Raw genomic sequence first — 19651 nt, forward strand, 5'->3', positions numbered from 1 at the left:
TCACACTATAATTCTCACTGTCTAAGCTCCCCTAGACCTGAGCTTTTCATATCAAACCACTCTGAAGGACTGCGGTTGCACCTTTACATCATTTAATTATGCAGAAATTTGGAAAAATCAGTGCCCCTTCAGTGCGAACAGAAACTTTACACCGAGTTGAGGCATCTCTAACAAAAACGGTTCTTTAAAGCAGCCTATAAAGGATGTTAGGCAGTCGTGGGCTGGAGGTGGGCAGTCGTGGACTGGAGGTTAGGAATCCAGCCTTGTGACCGGAAGGTCGCCGGTTCGATCCCCAAGGCCGACAGTCCATGACTGAGGTGTCCTTGAGCAAGACACCCAACCCCCAACTGCTCCCCGGGCGCTGCGGATTGGGCCGCCCACCGCTCTGGGCAAGTGTGCTCACTGCCCCCTAGTGTGTGTGTGCTCACTAGAGTGTATGTGGTGTTTCACTTCACAGATGGGTTAAATGCGGAGGTGAAATTTCCCCGTTGTGGGACTAATAAGGGTCTCTTAATTTAATTTAATATGTTCTGCCACTGTAGAAGAACAGTCTCCAAATGATGAAGCAACTGGATGACTTCACAGCCTCATTCGCTTGCTTCCCTTGCATACCAGACACAATGAATTTGGCTCATGAAGACCTCAAGTGGACATGACCTGTATTTTAATTAGGTTATTATATTCTAGATTGAACTTTTGCTTAGATTGAACTTGTTCTGTTTAGATTGAAACATTTGTTATTGTTGTAAGTTGTCACTTTTGATTTCCTGACTTGCCCCAGCCATAAAACTAATAGCCAACAGTAATCTTCTCACAGTGACCTTGATATGAAATGATATATAAAATTTAGATCATTGTTCGTTTCATCGCTGTTCAAAGAAAAACAAGTCTCTCCAAAATGGTAACTGCACAATTTTAGACGCTTTCCTTTTACCCAAGTTAATTTAAAGAGATTTTATTCTAACTGATTGTGGGGCACATCTATTGGTCCAATCATGAATTACAAAAAGGAGAACTGCCACGTGCAAATGACGCAGAAAAATAAAAATCGACAAGAAATTGTCAGAATTGTTCCAAAACGGTAACTTTACAGGAGAAGGAAAAAACCTACTTTAGTTTTAATGCAAGTCAATGGAACCAATCTACAACTTCAACCATCAACACCATTAAGAAGCCCTGCTATTGACAAACGGCTCGGACTCGTGAAATGCTCAGAATTTGAACTCCGGCTCCAGTTCCGTTTGTGTTGGAAGTTAAAAGACAGATAGCTGCAGTTAGTTTTTCCCCATTTCTCCAGATGCTGGAAGGAGAGAGCAGATTCCTCTGACAGTAATGTAGTTCTCCAGTGGCTGAGGGAGTAGCCACTCTGTCTCTACAAATCTCAGACTAAATCAGTTACATCTGAAGACGAGGTCATGCGAGAAAGAAAATAAAGAAAAACAAAACAAAAAATAAAAAACAAAAACAAATATACGTATTAATACCAGGCTCAATTCATGTGCTCAAGAAAACACACTTGGACACATCACATCCAGTCTGAACCGCCGGTTGGCACTTCATTTCTGCTCTTCTTTACAAAACCATGAATGATTAAAGTATTTTAATTACTGCAATACATGAGTCAAAGTATCCAAGTCATCTGCAGACACTTGCTCATCCAGCATTTCTGAAATAAATGGTATTAATAGGGATTTTGTCCATTTTGGGTCCAGTAACAGCCTCTATTTATCTGTGAAGGCTTTACACTAGATGCTGGAACATTGCTGTGAGGATCTGATTGCATTCAGCCACAACAGCGTCAGTAAGGTCAGGTACTGATGTTGGATAATCAGTTCTTGATCGCTCCAAATCATCCCAAAGGTACTAAATGGAGCTCCAGCACTGTGGAGAACACAGTTCCACGCTGATGGGCTTTACATCCCTTATGTCAACACTTGCCATTGGGCATTGTGACCTTAGGCTCAGGACCCCATTTTATTAGTCAAAGCTTTATTAGATATTATCTGGTCTGCAACAAAGAATAAATGAAATCCATTATGGTAATAATAAACGGTTGGGCCGTCTTGCGTCTTTGAGCGGTCTCAAATCTGTAAGAAGTCCCCACATGGTAAAGCCCCTCGTGATCTACAGTATAAACAGTAATTACAAATCACTTGTCTAATCTCACTCAGACACCGTGAAATAGTTCCACACGGGCAACGTTTTCACTGTTGATCCGCTGCTGCTCAAACAGTTTGAACCGGCCATAAGAGGAGATCAAAGGGAACAAACTGCATTTTTAAAATCGTTTCTTTCTCTTTTTAATCATTATCTTTAAAATTATTGGATTATTATCTTAGACGTGTAGGTCCATTTAAGCATTAAGTCAAAAAAAATTTTTTTTAGAAACATTTTAAGCCAAAATTTCACTGTGCGCTCGGTTTTAGACCTTTTGCACTAACTACATTGCAGAAGATCTGTTCCTATACCCTTGATAAAGTTCTTTTGCTTTACTGAAAACATGATTTAGAAAACAGGATAGGGATGATGTTCTGTGCAAAAGGACAAATGAAGATTGCATGCTTTATTTTGAAAAAATAACATTGAATATGTTACTGGGGCAGTTGTGGGCTGGAGGTTAGTGATCTGGCCCTGTGACCGGAAGGTTGCCGGTTCGATCCCCAAGGCCGACAGTCCATGACTGAGGTGTCCTTGAGCAAGACACCTAACCCCCAACTGCTCCCCGGGCGCCATGGATAGGGCTGCCCACCGCTATGGGCAAGAGTGCTCACTGCCCCCTAGTGTGTGTGTTCACTAGTGTGTATGTGGTGTTTCACTTCACGGATGGGTTAAATGCGGAGGTGGAATGTGGGATCAAAAATCACTTAACTTGACACCATTAAATATTTAATGTTAATGGCTTACAAATTATAGTCGCACCTATTCTTTTCCCAATTAATCAAAAGACTGATTTACCAATTATGGAAATGATCATTATTATATTATCATTGTAGCCCTACAGATTATTCCAGCTGTATGTGCACAAGTGAGCATCTGTATTAATAAATGATGCACCTCACAGTAGCTGAATTCGCTCATCAGAAAGGCTTTATGTTCTCAAACTATGTCCAGACGTATCCAGAGAGCCCGAGATTTAACCGCACTTCAGTCTATATGAATAGATAACAGTATGTCATATAGCGTCAGAAACCACATAAGTCTATTTGAGCTGACTTAAGAACTCGATACAGATGCTTTGTGGTCCATGTAGAGATGTGTCCATGTGTAAAGCTAAAGACACAAACTTCAGACACAAACATGTCTTGGCTGATCGATTGCGCCCGAGGTACGAAGGGAAAACACGTAAATCTACCATCGCTTTAACTCATTAAGTTGTATAAAGGTATGGGGGGCCCTCGGCATTGGCTTGACTTCACTCAGGGAGTCGGTGATGTCATATCCTCTGTTTCCAATCGAGTAAGCCCTCTACGGTGAGGACAAAAGGGTGGCCAATCAAACAATGTCTACAGAGGAACTTGCATCATACACATGGTGACTGGAAGAGGGGGGTCTGCAGTGTGAAAATCTGGCAACCACAATAATCGGAAGACATCAAAAGAGGGAAAGAGAAGCGGGGAATTCCTCTGAAACGTTAGACTGGATGTCTAACAAAGGAATCACATGATTACGCAGAGCTGAAATAAACCAGAGCATGTGGATGAGTTAGGAAATGAGTAAACACATTGATTGGATGAAAATTAAGTACAAATTCTTCTGGCAGCAGCATAAAATATACAACATTTCTCTCTATGATTCTTCCTGGGAGAGAAAAAGAGGTGGGGGTGGGTGGACAGAATGAGTGAAAGCGAGAAAAAGACTGAGTGAGAGAAACAGAGAGAACATAACAGGGAAAGAAAGAAGACAGACTGAGTAAAAGACTAGAAATCCTCAGTAAATGTACTCAGCCTGAACAGTGTAGTGCAGTTTTCTCTGTCATGATGATCTAAGTGTTCTGATGAGATCATAGCAGCTTGTTAAACCTCTCCGAGTCAGGAACCGATGATTAGCTCATGATTTTCTCAACTGTGAGCTGATCAGAGCAACCCATCAAGAGAAATTTACATTTACAAGACCACAGCGATTGACCATGTGCAAATTGCTATTGTTGCATTTCACAGCCAATCACAACCATCTCTAAATGTTCCATCATCAGCCAGCTAAAGAAAACCCTTCAACAGATCTCCTAAAAATAAACTTGTAGTGAGAATCGGCCGGTAAATTAGGCGGAATTATCAGGCCAAGAAGCAGAGGAACTGTGTTACTGAGGAATGTATACCACCTAACTCAGGCTGTCTTCATCATCTGGACGGTGGATCCATTTATTTCAGTTGTGAAGCTAAAAAGGTTTTAGATGAATCTACAGTATACTGCCAAAAGAGTTTACTCACACATCCAAATCATTGAATGCAGGTGTTCCAATCACTTCCATGGCCACAGGTGTATAAAGCCGAGCCCCTAGGCCTGCAGACTGCTTCTACAGACATTAGTGAAAGAATGGGTCGCTCTCAGGAGCTCAGTGAATTCCAGCGTGGTACCGTGATCGGACGCCACCTGAGCAGCAAGTCCAATCGTGAAATTTCCTCACTACTAAATATTCCACAGTCAACTGTCAGTGGGATTATAACAAAGTGGAAGCGATTGGGAACGACAGCAACTCAGCCACGAAGTAGTCATGCCGCGTAAAATGACAGAGCGGGGTCAGCGGATGCTGAGGGGCATAGTGCACAGAGGTCGCCGACTTTCTGCAGAGACAATCTCTACAGACGTTTGTGGAGCTTGAGACCTGACTACCGCCCTGTTGCACTGACATCTACAGTTATGAAGTGCGTCAAGCGGCTGGTCAAAGCTCACATCTGCTCAACACTTCCAGCCACCATGGACCCTCACCAATTTGCATACCGCTACAACAGATCCACAGACAACGCCATTGCACCAACAATACACACTGCTCTCACACACCTGGACAGGAAAAACATATGTAAGAATGCTGTTCATAGATTACAACAGCATTCAATTATCCCTGCCAAATTTATTCCTAAGCTCACAGACTTGGGTTTAAATGCTCATCTCTGCAAATGGATACTGGAATTCCTGATGAGCAGACCACAGGTGGTGAAAGTTGGAAACTTTCCACACTGACTCTGAGCACAGGGGCTCCCCCAGAGATGTGTGCTCAGCCCCCTCCTGTACTCCCTTTATACACATGACTGTGTAGCCAAACACACGTCTAACATCACCTTCAAGTTTGCTGATGACACCACCATCCTAGGCCTCATCACTGATTGAGATGAAATGGCCTACAGAGACGAGGTCAGCGCTCTGTCAGAGTGGTACCATGACAACAATCTCTGTCTCAACATCAGCAAAACAAAGGAGACGATTGTGGACTACAGGAAGCAGCAATCTCTCTCCCCTGTTCATTAATGAAGCCGAAGTGGAGAGAATCAGCAGTGTGAAGTTCCTTGGCATACACCCTACTGATGATCTCACCTGAACCCACCACACCAACACTATTGCGAGATCTGCAAGTCAGCGTCTCTTCTTCCTGCGTAGGCTCAGGAAGTTTGGTCTGCCTCCTCAGATCCTTACCAACTTCTACAGATGCACCATAGAGAGCATCCTCATGGGCTGCATCACTGTCTGGTACAGCAGCTGCACCGCCTGCGACTGCAAAGGCTCTTAAAGCAGTGGTGAGGACGGCAGAAGTCATCATAGGCAACAAACTACCAGCCTTACAGGACATCTACCAGCCCCGCTATATCATATCATCTCTGCTATGGACAATAACACCTCAACAGTCACTTTAAAGAACGATAACAGTCATTTAAGACACTTTAAAATGTATATTTCTCTATATTTTGTGTATATTGTCTATATTTGGTGTATATTTAATATATTTCAATTTTAATTATTTACTTTCTGTAGAGTGATTATCTGAGCCTCACCACAAGCATTTCAATGCATAAATGTCCTGACATGTTGTGCAAATGACAAACTTGAAACTACAGACCTCCAAACTTCATGTGGCCTTCAGATTAGCTCAAGAACAGCGTAGAGAGCTTCATGGAATGGGTTTCCATGGCTGAGCAGCTGCATCCAAACCTTCCATCCCCAAGCGCAATGTAAAGCGTCGAATGCAGTGGTGTAAAGCGCCACCAATGGACTCTAGAGCAGTGGAGATGTGTTCTCTGGAGAATCACGCTGCTCCATCTGGCAATCCTATGGACTAGTATGGGTTTGGCGGTTGCCAGGAGAACGGTACTTGTCTGACTGCACTGTGCCAAGTGCAAAGTTTGGTGGAGGGGGGATCATGGTGTGGGGTTGTTTTTCAGGAGTTGGGCTCGGCCCCTTAGTTCCAGAGAAAGGAACTCTTAATGCTTCAGCAGACCAAGAGATTTTGGACAATTTCATGCTCCCAACTTCGTGGGAACAGTTTGGGGACGGCCCCTTCCTGTTCCAACATGACTGAGCACCAGTGCACAAAGCAGGTCCATAAAGACGTGGATGAGCCAGTTTGGTGTGGAAGAACTTGACTGGCCTGCAGAGTCCTGACCTCAACCTGATAGAACACCTTTGGGATGAATCAGAGCGGAAACTGCGAGCCAGGCCTTCTCGTCCAACGTCAGTGTCTGACCTCACAAATGTGCTTCTGGAATAATGGTCAGAAATTCCCATAAACACACTCCTAACCCTTGTGGAAAGCCTTTCCAGAAGAGTTGAAGCTGTTATAGCTACAAAGGGTGGGCCGACATCATATTAAACCCTATGAATTAAGACTGGGATCTCACTCAAGTTCATATTCGTGTGAAGGCAGACGAGTAAATACTTTCGGCAATATAGTGCATGTGGAAGAGTAAACTCACAACTCAATGGCAAAACCAGTAACAGACAGACTTAAGTTGGCTCTGAGGTAAGCTACATTTTATCTGGATTACTGTATTCAATAAAAAATTAAATCTTGCCTGCTAACAGTTAATCTGATAAATCAGATTTTAATCATGTTTGCGACTGGCCCATATTCACAAAGCAGCTCAGAGTAGGAGTGCTGATCTAGGATCTGTTCCAGTCAGCCAAGACAAAATCAATTAGAGAGGAATCTGATCCTAAATCTGCACTCCTACTCGGAGAAGCTTTGAATGCAGGTCATTGTATGTAAAGATTGTAAAGGCACTTTGCACTTTCATCAAAAGGCAGATTTTTGCCCAGTCCCATTTCAGCCACTGCCCCGCCCACTTAACCCTACCCTTCGGTTTTGCACACTCTCGCTTAGGGGTAGGGTGTCCCGATTCTTGTTGAGACTGAGGGGTAGAATGAAGCGTTAGGGCTGCGTGGCCCTCCAAACAGAGGTTTTTCAGACACACTCCAAACAGAGTGCTATGAGGGGGGGGGGGGGGGGGCAAGATGGCTGCACGAGTGACCAAAGAAACCCACAAATGTGAGAATTTTCTGTTAATTACAATAACCACGGTTTTATTTTAATGTAATTTCATAGTATTACGATCCTTTTCTGCATAAGCATAAAAATAGCTCATTTGGAGCTGAAGTCAAGAATTTGCCAGCTCCTTTTTAGAATTTTCTATACAAGAAGTTTAGTTTCCTTATCTAAATTTCCTGCTCCACCTTAAATGTTGCCACAGCTCTGAAGCCTGAAAGTAACTGTTGCACCATTTAAGGTGGAACAGGAAATTTTGATAACAGAAAACTAAACTTCTTGTACAGAAAATTCGAAGACGCAGCTGACAAATACCTGGGCTCGCCAGCTATTTAAACATTAATGGCTGTGTTGAGTTTTCAGAGGACAGTAAATCTATACAAGTCAATACTGCTATACAAGCTGTACACTGACTACTTTAAGTTATATCCAAGTTTCATATTTCTATACTCTTGTCCAATGAAAAGATAATGTGAGAAAACTGTACTCACTTTTGTGAGATACTGTATTTCAAGGCACAGGAACAAAACATGGAACAAAGCCTGTTTAACTCTAAGGGATAAAGGGATGTTAGAAAGTGATGTAAAAATTAATGCCTATTTTGGGACACTAAACTGCCGTAGCTGGAGTGAGAAAAAAAATATTAAATGCAAGAAAAATGTAGGACACAAACCCTTGAAAGACTTCCTAAAAGATGACCAATTCCAAGCTAAAACGTCCTTTTTAGACATGAAAGCCTACAGATACAAGAAGTCCAGATGAAAGCCTACAGATCAGCAATGTGTGCTGTGTCGGTGCTGCACTGTCCTGTTTGTCTCATGTCTGTTTAATTTATTGTATTGTTTCTAGTTTAATTTTTGTTTGCACACTATGTCTGCACTCTCTCACACTGTACATTTTGTTCCTTGTTGCACAGTGATGTTCCTGAAGGAACGTAATTTCACTCCACCGTGTACTTGTACATAAGATAGAATGACGAAGCCTCTTGACTTACGATTACTGGAACCCATTTTTCCGCTTCAAATTGACTGTTTAGTTTGAGATCGAGAGGTTTGCACAACAGTCATGTAAAATGAATGATGACTGATACATTAACGCACACAAACGATTTAAGTGGACCTCAGGTAAAAAAAACGAAATGGACAAGAAAAAACAGTGATCATGCAAAAGCGACAATCAAGACTAGAAAAGACCATTTTCCTAAGTTCGTAACTGATCAGTCAAGCAATAATCATTAAACAAAGACTACAACAGCTTGGTCTAAGCGCCGATATCGTTAAGAAGGCTGCTTATTGAAGTTGTGAATATGCAGACGTTTCAAACACGTCCCGTTCCATCACCTCTTTCCCCTCATCTACAGCCTTGGGACGAGGCTGACCGTTGCCATGGCAGCAGATGCGAGTGCACCCATCATTGGGTTTTTACTCATGTTTATTTGGCGAACCTTTATTTGGCTGACTCCAAATATTTGCGCGAGGCAGAAGAGCATATAGTTTTCAGATTTTCACCTCCATGACTCACAGAACACTGCTACTCAGGCAGCTCCCAAACATAACTACCAGCTACATGGGGAATGAAGTGCACCCACTTCACCCGCTGGACCAAAACATATTTTAAATCGTTTTTTTTGAACAACTGCAGATAACCAGAGGGGGCCATTGGTTTAATCTGTTTGTTCCACCAAGTCACCGAGCTCAGACTCATGGGAAATGTAGTCCATATACGGTCAGGATCTTTCATAGGCTAGCTGTGATAATGTAATGCCTGGTTTACACTTGGTGTTGTGAAAACCAGACCTCGCAACTAAACTGCATCACATTCTCAGACACAAGCCTGTGCTAAAGTCTATGGGCCTGTCAGTCTGCAAGCCTGTCAGTCTGTCTGCGTCACGCACACAAAACATTTTCTCTCTATGCGACAGTTTCAATGTAGATGCCAAGCAGGTACACCAAGTGAGTCTGTTGGCAGAAATCAGGAAATACAGACACCTTCATTACTCCTCCATTAAGGATCATTAAGACAACCAAAGAGGTGTGGATTCTTAAGTCAAATGCATCAATAGAAATGGGCCAAAGTCACTTGCATTACGGTCACATTAACGTACAACAGAGTTAGTGTTCCTCGCTCCAACCCTTTTCGTGTGGTCTGTTCTTGTTGTGTAACATAAGCTTGGACATGAACTCAAACTAACATTTGTAAAACAACAAACGGCCCATCTGGGACAAAAAGGTCGCTGAGCTGTTTTTAGGAACTCTGTGTTAAAGTTTAAATCAGAAATATGGATCTCATAGTCCTGCTTGCACTGAGAGTACCCACAGTCTGCCCACAGCTATCTGAGCATCAGCAGATAAGACGGAGGAAACGCACTCGCTACCACCCAGAATGGACCAGACACGGTATTCCGGTATCACGGCATCCACACACGTCACTGCCCGGACGACAATTCAAAAGAGAAATGAAGGGGGGTGTTATTTAGTAAACAAAACAGGAAATAAATCAGGAGACAAAACATTCTTTGCTGCTCGAACACCAAGTTCTACTGCACAACAGGTCAATGGCATCTACAGGACCAAAAAAGCAATTAAATAGAAAAACCATCAGTGAGACACTGATCACCTACAATAACGCAGTATTTTAGAAAAATCTAATTTAGATTTACAGTTTTGCCCCCTCCACACCAAATGTGGTCAATAACACAAGACATATTTGGTGGCTGAAGTTGGCTTCTTCAGTTTTTGTGCTGGAGCTGTGGGGGTAATGAAGCTAACAAGTAATGGAAGCTTACAGCCCTCCAATGAGCATCACCAACTATCACCCACACCGTGAGAATGAGCTAGTCTCACAAGCCTTCTAATCATCCTTAAAGTTGATTGTTTCTTTGACAGTAAAGGGCAATTCTACCGACATCTGAATCACCCAAATCACACTGATGTGTATGAGCTTGTGATCCTATAACAAAAACAGACCAGAGGGAGTTTTAAAGCAAACTACTGAACAGCTTTAAACTACGATTTATTTCAAAAATGTATTTCAATCGGACAACATCCTGCTCTGAAAGGTGAGTGGTTGGTTAGTGTAGTGGTTAACACCTCTGTCTTCTACACTGTAGACTGGGTTTCAATCCCCCACCAGGGCAAGCACCCTACGCTATACCAATAAGGGTCCTTGGGCAAGACTCCTAACACCACCTTGGCCTCCCTGTGTTAAATGACCAAATTGTAAGTGGCTCTGGATAAGAGCGTCAGCCAAATGCCATAAATGTAAATGAAAGGCTCAGTACTGCATGCACTGCACATCACGACAAGTGCTTGCTAAATAAAAGTCTGTTCCTATTCAGGCTGACAAAGCAAGAAGGGATAAAATAATACACTGAGGCTAAGATTGCAGTAATGTAAACCACTAAACGTGTTAACCATGGAACTTGTGCATTGTTTACAATGAACTGCGCTGATATTTCAAATGTGTAATTAAATGGTTAAGATTTAAAAAAAAGTAATTCAGAGTGGTTTGATGCAAAATACATCTAAAGAGTTTAATATCACTAAAAGTGCCCCTTATTATACAAGATATCACATGAAACCTTTATGAATACTCTGCCTGATGCCTGGGACATTGTTTTACGGTAGTTATTGTATAAGATGTTGGCCTAAAATATATTTTAAAAAGCCAGTCATGGCATTTTTTTTCCCTTTCCAGATTTACCACTATTTTACTACCATCATGGTTACATATACAAATATCACATTTTAAATAAATAAAACAAAACTTGGGGTTAATGGTCACGTTGGATAGTAAATAAAACTTTTGTGCTGGAGACATCAACTCCTGCTTCCCATCATCACCCCTATAAAGAAATCCAAATTGTTAAGTTACGCTAGCACGCACTTCCACATCAAAACTAAATTACTATTTCTCAATGAAATATGCAGAGATTTTGGAAAATTGGTGGAATTTCCCTTAAATGGTTTATATTCTCTTTCTATTACTAAGTGTGCGTCTTAACATCTGCACCGACAAACTAAACATGTTAAAGTTTAATGATGATGCTTATTGTCTATGCTCTGTTACGTTGTTTTAACCTGTTAGCTAAGATCACCGTGTTCAGTGCAAGGCTGCAATGTTTGATGTTTTACCTGGTTACGGTCCAGTACTCACCATGTTGGATGTCCTTCATGTCAAGATGCAGGCTGGACATAAGTATCCCCACGGCTTGTGAACGCTTGTTATTAAGCAGCTTCACCACCTACAAACACACAGTGAACAAAATCAGTTTGGGTCCAAGTGAGCATTTTGAAGTTCCCAGCACAAAAGGGGGGAGGGGAGGGGGCGCAAATCTGGCAGTTATAAAGCATCTGTGTTAAACACATAGGAAGAATAGTAGTGTAACAATACATAAATGACAAAACATCACAACCCAAGTACTGCTAATAGAATGGGATGCTCTGGAGCAATGGCACATGACCCATGCCTGATGGCCAAGTATTGGCTAGAGGGGTATAAAGCCCCCAGCATTGGGCTGTGGAACAGCTCCATCCAAAACCTTCGGAATAAGTACAAGTGATCAGAACTAACGATCCAACATCAGTATCTGACCTCACTAATGCTCTTGTGGCGGGACGCAATCAAATCCTCACAGCAATGTTCCAACATCTAGTGTAAATACTATCTTTCTAGGGTTAGAGCTAGGTTAGGCTTAACAGACTACACGGCTGAACTTGTACGAAGGTGAAAAGACATTACAAATAGCCAGCAAACCTATAGCTCTTATTTTGAGAATTAACTGCTGCACCTTTTAAGGCGATAAGGGAAAATCTGAACAAGAAGATGGCAAACAGGAAGCGAACTTCAGCCTTGTTTGCTTCTCTAAAGGTTCAGAGCATTCATAAAGTACCCCGCCCCCCATAAGACAGTCCTTGCTGAATCGTGTGTCATTCATAACTCAATGACTCTATAATACGTGTGTTGTGTAATTTGTATTTGTCCACTATATCGCCATACCCCATATCGCAGTATGCTGCATCAATTTTTTTAACCATGTGTTAACCCCTAGTAGGTAACCACCATCAGTATATTCTATGGTTATTAGGGCCTTTGCTGTTTATGTTTGGATTAAATCGACACTAAACCTAAATTACATACACTGGATGCCTCAATAAATCATTTCTGACATTTTTCTTGTATCTTATTTTTCTCCTTGAGGTTCATGTACCAAAGACAATCCAAATTTCTGTGCTGACCTATGTAAATGAGGTCTGTTCTGATTGGCTGCCCTGTATTCTTTTTGCCCCACCCAAAATGCAGTGTGAACTGAAACACTCCTTGTAACTTCAGAATGAATGGATGAGCCTAAGCCACTGTAGGCTGAATGGGAGGCTTTATGTAAATGTGTTTTCTTCTGTGATCTCACCAAAAAAACCCACAATGGACCAGCGAGTGAACGTTATGAAGCTTATACAAGGTTGAAACATATAAAAAAAAAAAAAAAAAAAAAAAAAGCATGTTTAATAAAGTGTCTGCTTTAAAGAACACATTACTGAAAAAAAAGCAGGGCCCTTCATAAGCATGGGGTTCAATTTACGGCGTATCAGTAGCCATTAAATACACAGCATGATGAATGTCAGTCAATGCACAGAGTTCCCTGCACTGAACTCTGAAGTCTACATGCTGCACTCGAATTTCATTCGCTCTCGCCTGACCTCGCTCAGGCCCACGGCAACCAATTCCAGCCAATTAGAGGAACACGGAAAATTATGACTGACACAAAGAGGGGAAGAAACCTCTGTGCAGGATTAGAAATTAATAGCATCCATTTAGCCTTTAGCCAGAGGCAGAGAAACACAGTGTCCTTGATTAAATAATTGCAGTGGATGGTGAGAGCGAGAGCAAGCGAGAAAGAGCGCGCAAGAGAGAGAGAGAGAGAGAGAGAGAGAGAGAGAGAGAGAGAGAGAGAGAGAGAGAGAGAGAGAGAGAGAGAGAGAGAGAGAGAGAGAGAGAGAGAGAGAGAGACACAGAGAGAGAGAGAGAGAGAGAGAGAGAGAGAGAGAGAGAGAGAGAGAGAGAGAGAGAGAGAGAGACACAGAGAGAGAGAGACACAGAGAGACACAGAGAGAGAGAGAGAGAGAGAGAGAGAGAGAGAGACACAGAGAGAGAGAGAGAGAGAGAGAGAGAGAGAGAGAGAGAGAGAGAGAGAGACAGAGAGAGAGAGAGAGACAGAGAGAGAGAGAGAGACAGAGAGAGAGAGAGAGAGAGAGAGAGAGAGAGAGAGAGAGAGAGAGAGAGAGAGAGAGAGAGAGAGAGAGAGCGGGGGGGGGGGCTAGAGCAAGAGAGAGAGTCAGATAGCTGGTAAGAGAGAACGAGAGAGAGTATGGGCTGGAGGTCTGGGTCAGGTCACCACTTTACTGCTCAAATCATACAAACAAAGCTCAATTCTTTAAACTGCACAAGTAGATTCGTATCAGCGAACTGGACAATAGTGGGGCTAGATCTGCAGCACTGGCAGTTTTTGGCTACCCCTCTCGTCTGGAGACTTCACTCAGTCTAAGCAAAGCACAGAAGGCTTCCTCTCCACGTACGCAAAAGTTTGAAAAGGCCTGGTTAAATTACATGCTTTGTTGATTTTCTAAATGAAAATAAGCGAACACACCCAAACAAACACACATACAGAGAGCAGACATAAATACGGCATGTTCTGCTTAATTCTGAGCACAATTTATTGCCGACTTATTTGCCGAGTTTAACATACTGGGAAGACAGAGAATATGAACCATAACCATAATTGTGCATTAAAAATCCATCCATCCATTTTCTAAGCCGCTTCTCCGTCAGGGTCGCGGGGGGATGCTGTCTCTAACTAGATGAGGGGTGAGCAACATGTGGCTCTTTTACTGCCCTGCTGCAGCTCCACAGCATTTTTTTTTTTTTAAATTAATTTATTTATAAAATAAACAGACTTTTCAGTAAAATAAAGCTATGCTGATCGTTCAACACAACTTTAACAATAAATGACCCTAAACGCTGGAGTTAATGTAGAGCTGTTAATTCACTAATCCTGAAGACTGGCACACAGACTGCTGGTCACCATAGCAACACAGATAATAGTCTCACCTTGCTAGTAGCTAACAAAACGGCAAAGAATGATTTAAAAACACTGATAATTAGGAGATTAATGGACTTGGTCAAACACTGAAGTCGCAAGGCTGAAGTCGCTTCTCATTCGCCAGCTTCTTATTTGAATTTTCCCATTCCACCTTAAATGGTGCAGCAGTTACATTCTGGTGTAACCATTTAAGGTGGAACGGGAAAATTCAAACAAGAAGCTGGCGAGTGAGAAACTGACATCAGATTTGCAAAAAAAAAAAAAAAAAAAAAAAAAAAAAAAATGTTGAGACATTTTACAAGAAGCTTTAGGAAAAGTTTCCTGCTGGAGATGTGAGAAAAGCAGCTACAGCAAAGTTAAAGCTTAAAGCAGAGCAAAGTATGTTTTCGTTTTTGTTTATAACTTAACACATTAGCACACGCTGAGCCATTTACAGTCAAGCTGGCAAAAAATGTGGCTCCCAAGGTGGTTTGAGTGAGCCCACCTATATCTGTGTGTAAGGTTGATGGAAAAATAGTAATAAATCTGGAACCATTTTGCCTCACAACACCCTGCAGGCACTGACAACACTTTACTTGATGGGTGTCTGCATAACATTCATAACATCTTACATAAACACGTCATAACATTTTATTCAATGTTAAAATCAACATTTATAATGTATACATGTTTTACTTCATATTAATATGGACTACTATACACACACACACATTCACATACACACACACACTCATTTTATTGAGATACATTTTACAAAAATTACTATTTTTTATTAAAAATAAATAAATAAATACATCAAAATAAATAAATTAGTAAAACACTATTTCCAGACAGCAAAAAATTCCCTATACTTTCGATTTCCTTTTAATGACCCATTTTTTCTTAAGCATTTCTTGACTTTACCCTTCAAGTAAAGTGTTACCCATGAACCTCTGTGCCACAAATGGGTTTAATATATAGATTTCAGGCCAAAACCTGATGAAAACTTTCGTAAAACAATTTTTCCAGGCATTACGCGGATGATCACTGACTATTTCATGTAATAATTTTCTGTGAGGGAGCTTTTAAGCTATTCAACTTTTTTAAACTTCAACATCTGGTTCTCATTTTTCCCCAATTTCAATATCAAACCACTGAATTACCCCTCTGTTATTGTACTTTGATAAGTGAGTGCTCCAATAAACTGAAAATGTAATTAACATATTACCTTAGGGCACATTTTCAGCCCCTTACTTGTGCTGTATGGAAAAACGCATGAGTTGAGACAACTATGGTATCAACGTGCACTCTGGATTGTGTAAATCGGTAAACCCTTAGTTACAGCGGTGACTGAAGTTTATCCCCAAAGATAAAAAGTTTAAACGATCCCACTTTATATTGTCTAATAATTGTAATTACACATGAATAACATACAACACTACTGATGATTTAGGCAATGTTAGGTTATAAAAGCACAGCCTACGATATTACCAGCTTTAGTTTTTGCCTCACACTTATATAATTGTATATCCAAGATGCACTACAGATCAGACGTCTTTTCCAGCAGTTAAAAGTAGTGTTTTACATAACATAACATTTGTTTTACAGAATTACAGTCGAATAACTGTGTGACAACAAGGTGACTTAATCACATCACATTGATTAACATCATTCAATAACTACACTGTACATATAACACCTACACAGGAACTTCCCTGTAGTGTTAATGTTACACTTTAAAATAAATGGGCAGTTCCTATGTCATCTAGATACTGTGTAATAATAGCGTTTTGGGTTTAATTCAACACATTTAACCAACCACTCAAATTGCATTTTAAAATAAGGGGGTGTCTACTGGGACAATAAGGGAGGTCTGGGCTTCATTGCTTAGGATGCTGCCCCCGCGACCCGAACCCCGGAGAAGAGGATGGATGGATGGATGGATGGATGGATGGATGGATGGATGGATGGATGGATGGATGGATGGATGGATGGATGGATGGGAGTGTCTACTGTTCAGTCGCATATACATAGAGAACGGTTTGAAGCTGAATCTGGTTACAGTGTCACAGCACTAGCAACATAAACACTAGCTAATTGTTAGGAAAGCTGGCAGATTCAGAGTAAGTAAATGTCTTAATTGACTGCCGGACAAGACTTCCGGAAAAAACTGCTCTTCCAGTCTGATTACAAATGTAATTACGCTTACGTTATTACCCTCGTACCCTCGTGTAATTACATGAGAGAATAGGCTGATACAACCATTAAGATACACTTGTGTAATCACATAGGCTGTACTTCTGTAGTCCATCTGTAACAGTGACTAAATCAATAGCGGTTGCATTGATGTTGCACATGTTCTTCACATGTCACTACACAGTTAGTAGAGACACTGAATATATCAAGTGGGACCGTTTAGATCAAACTTAATTCACTTGTCTGTTTTACACCCCAGCTTTAAACAGAAGCCATATTACAACATCTCCACATCAGTCTGCTGCCAATCGGTTGCCTGAAAAATCCAAAACGTTACTTAGATTTTTAAGACCATGACAGAGTCACAATCTTGGTGCCGTATTTTCTGAAATTTCCAGAATGGTGGTATAATTAGCATGAAGCCAGAACAGTACAAAACGTCTGTCCGCCTGGGTCACTGTGCCAATGACTCAATCGAAACAAGAAAAAACGCCCCCCTGCAGGACTGCACGTACACACAAACGCATACAGACCAACCACAAATGACCTCACATGAAGGTGGAGAACATGCTTGACCATTGATCTGCATACAATAATGACAAACCGCTCACTTTAACACGTTGAAAACCTCCTCCAAAACGGACTCGGGGCATGAAAAGGAAAATAAAAAATAAAATATCGCACCAAAAAATCTTCTCAAAACAGCCGTGACTGAACAGGAGATCCTCTTACATGGTAGTTAAGTATTTATTAGTGTGGAAAATGCTGGCGACTTCACTGCAAATAAATGCACTTTAATGATTCTTAATGCTTTTTTTCCCCTCTTTCAAGAGCTCATTATGAGTGTCTGCTGTTTTGTGTTCTCTGCTGCCAAGACGCGACCGCAAACATAAAACAACGAGAGAGAGAGAGCGAGACAGGCCGAGCGAGAGAGAGAGCGAGAAATCGTGCAATCCTCTCAAAGCCTTTCATTCCCGCCAGGAGAAATCTGTTAAAGACAAAAATAAATAAATATACAAAATAAACATGTTGAAACTTCACCGTTCTACAAGTCTACAGTGCAATGCCTGTGTTTAGAAAAGGGACCAGCATCTTTGATGCGTCAGCCTGCTATTGCTGCCATGCCTCCTGCAATTAGACAAAAGAAAACATTACTTTATCAAAAAACTTGTTTTCTTTTTTTTTTTTTTTTTTTTTTTTACTTTCAGGGGGATTGGGGAGGTTGGGGGGGGGTAAGAGATTCCAATTATTTCAATCAGCATGCCGTCTGAGATAATGTCTTAAACATGGGACGCAGACGCCGTTCTCCACCAAGCTGCCAATCTCTCTGCTGAGGTCAACCAGTGCAAAATTCCTTACTTTTAATTCAGCAACTCCGACGACCTCCAGATTCCACACCGAGTGCTACTTTATTCAAAGAATGCATTTTTCTAAAGCTGATATTTCAGTGGGTTAAATCAATTTTAACCCCTTAAAGTCAAAAACTGATACCACATTTCATCTTTCAGGTGTGATGACATTGTTAGATAAAGTATTGATTGAAAAAAACTGCCTATGGGTCTATATACTAAAATTTGTGCAATTATTAGTAAGTTGGACTGTAATGTCTGCTTACATCTCACTGTTCACTGAGCCCTTTTGTTGCACCCAGTTTTGTGGATGCCACAAAAGTTATTCCTCCAGTCCTGCACCAATTTACAGTATGAAAAAGCATATTCTTGCTGAAATGTGTACCACACACACACACTCACACTCACACTCACACTCTTCTAAGCCGCTTATCCTTCTGGGTTACGGGGGGAGCAGGAGCCTATCCCAGCAGTCACTGGGTGGAAGGCAGGATACACGCTGGACAGGTCACCAGTCCACTGCAGGGCAGACAGACAGGAAAATGCAATTTAGCATTTCCAATTAACTTAGCTGCATGTCTTTGGACTGTGGGAGGAAACCAGAGTACCTAGGGGAGAACATACAAACTCTGTCGCCAAGCTGGGGAATCAAGCCCGGGCCTTCTTGCTGCGAGGCCACTGTGCCACCGTGATGCTCTAATACTACTATAATGCAACCAAATGAAAAACTCAGTTTAGTACCACTGGTCTTCAAACGCTAGACTTAGTAATGCTAGTAGACAGCAGCATTAAGCTAGTGTCTAATCTGATAAAATAGTACTTATGAAGCAAATGCAAGATTCTGCATAAAACGTTGCTCTGTGTGGACAAACAACCGGCAGATTTTCATGATTTTACAACTGTATCTGGTTCACAGCATAAACAAAGCTAAGGAGTTCATGAAATGACTGGAGTATCCCATTTTACATACTATTACACGTCGTCAGGACGTTATGCTCTGCGGGCTTAAACACACAGTCTAGGCTTCTACATCCTGCACCAAGTTCTCTCCTACTGTTCTAGAAGAGGAGAACCTGCTTTTGTTACTGTGTCTTTACGACAGCTGTGTTTAAATGATCTGTTCTGACTGCCCTTTACTGGGGCCCTCATTCAAAAAGCAGTCCAGGCTGAAAAACTAACTTCAACGTGAATGGGTGGGGCTAAAGTGCTGTGGCCTAAACAGGTGGGTATATGTAAATATATGTGTTGCCTTATAGTACAGTCCATAGTACTGTGCATATTTTAGGACATCCTCAGACCTCAGCATCGGGTTTCAGGTCACAGGAGAAATACAACCACAACGTCCACTCAACTTCTCCATTACTCGCAATTTATGTATAAAGTCATGATACGGTCGGGTGAACGTAAACAGATCACAGCACACAGCATACTTGTGACATTGACCTCTCTATAGCCACAGTTAATAATCTCTGGTCTGCAGAGGAGACGGAGTTTCAACTCTGATCTTTAAAAGACGGCGGTGGGGACGGACGTCCAGCTTGAGTCTCAGAACGCGGCGTC

General features: G+C 41.6%; 1 protein-coding gene across 1 annotated transcript in view; it reads right to left on the reverse strand.

Annotated features, from left to right (window-relative positions):
* fmn2b (formin 2b) overlaps nucleotides 1-19651 on the reverse strand; it is a 136485-nt gene that overhangs the window by 64361 nt on the left and 52473 nt on the right. The window contains exon 10 of the mRNA XM_037544306.1: nucleotides 11627-11714. Within this exon, the coding sequence (XP_037400203.1) occupies nucleotides 11627-11714 (88 nt within the window). The remainder of the gene's footprint in view (nucleotides 1-11626; nucleotides 11715-19651) is intronic.

Source organism: Pygocentrus nattereri, chromosome 13 (genome assembly GCF_015220715.1).
Source record: "Pygocentrus nattereri isolate fPygNat1 chromosome 13, fPygNat1.pri, whole genome shotgun sequence".
Taxonomy (NCBI): domain Eukaryota; kingdom Metazoa; phylum Chordata; class Actinopteri; order Characiformes; family Serrasalmidae; genus Pygocentrus; species Pygocentrus nattereri.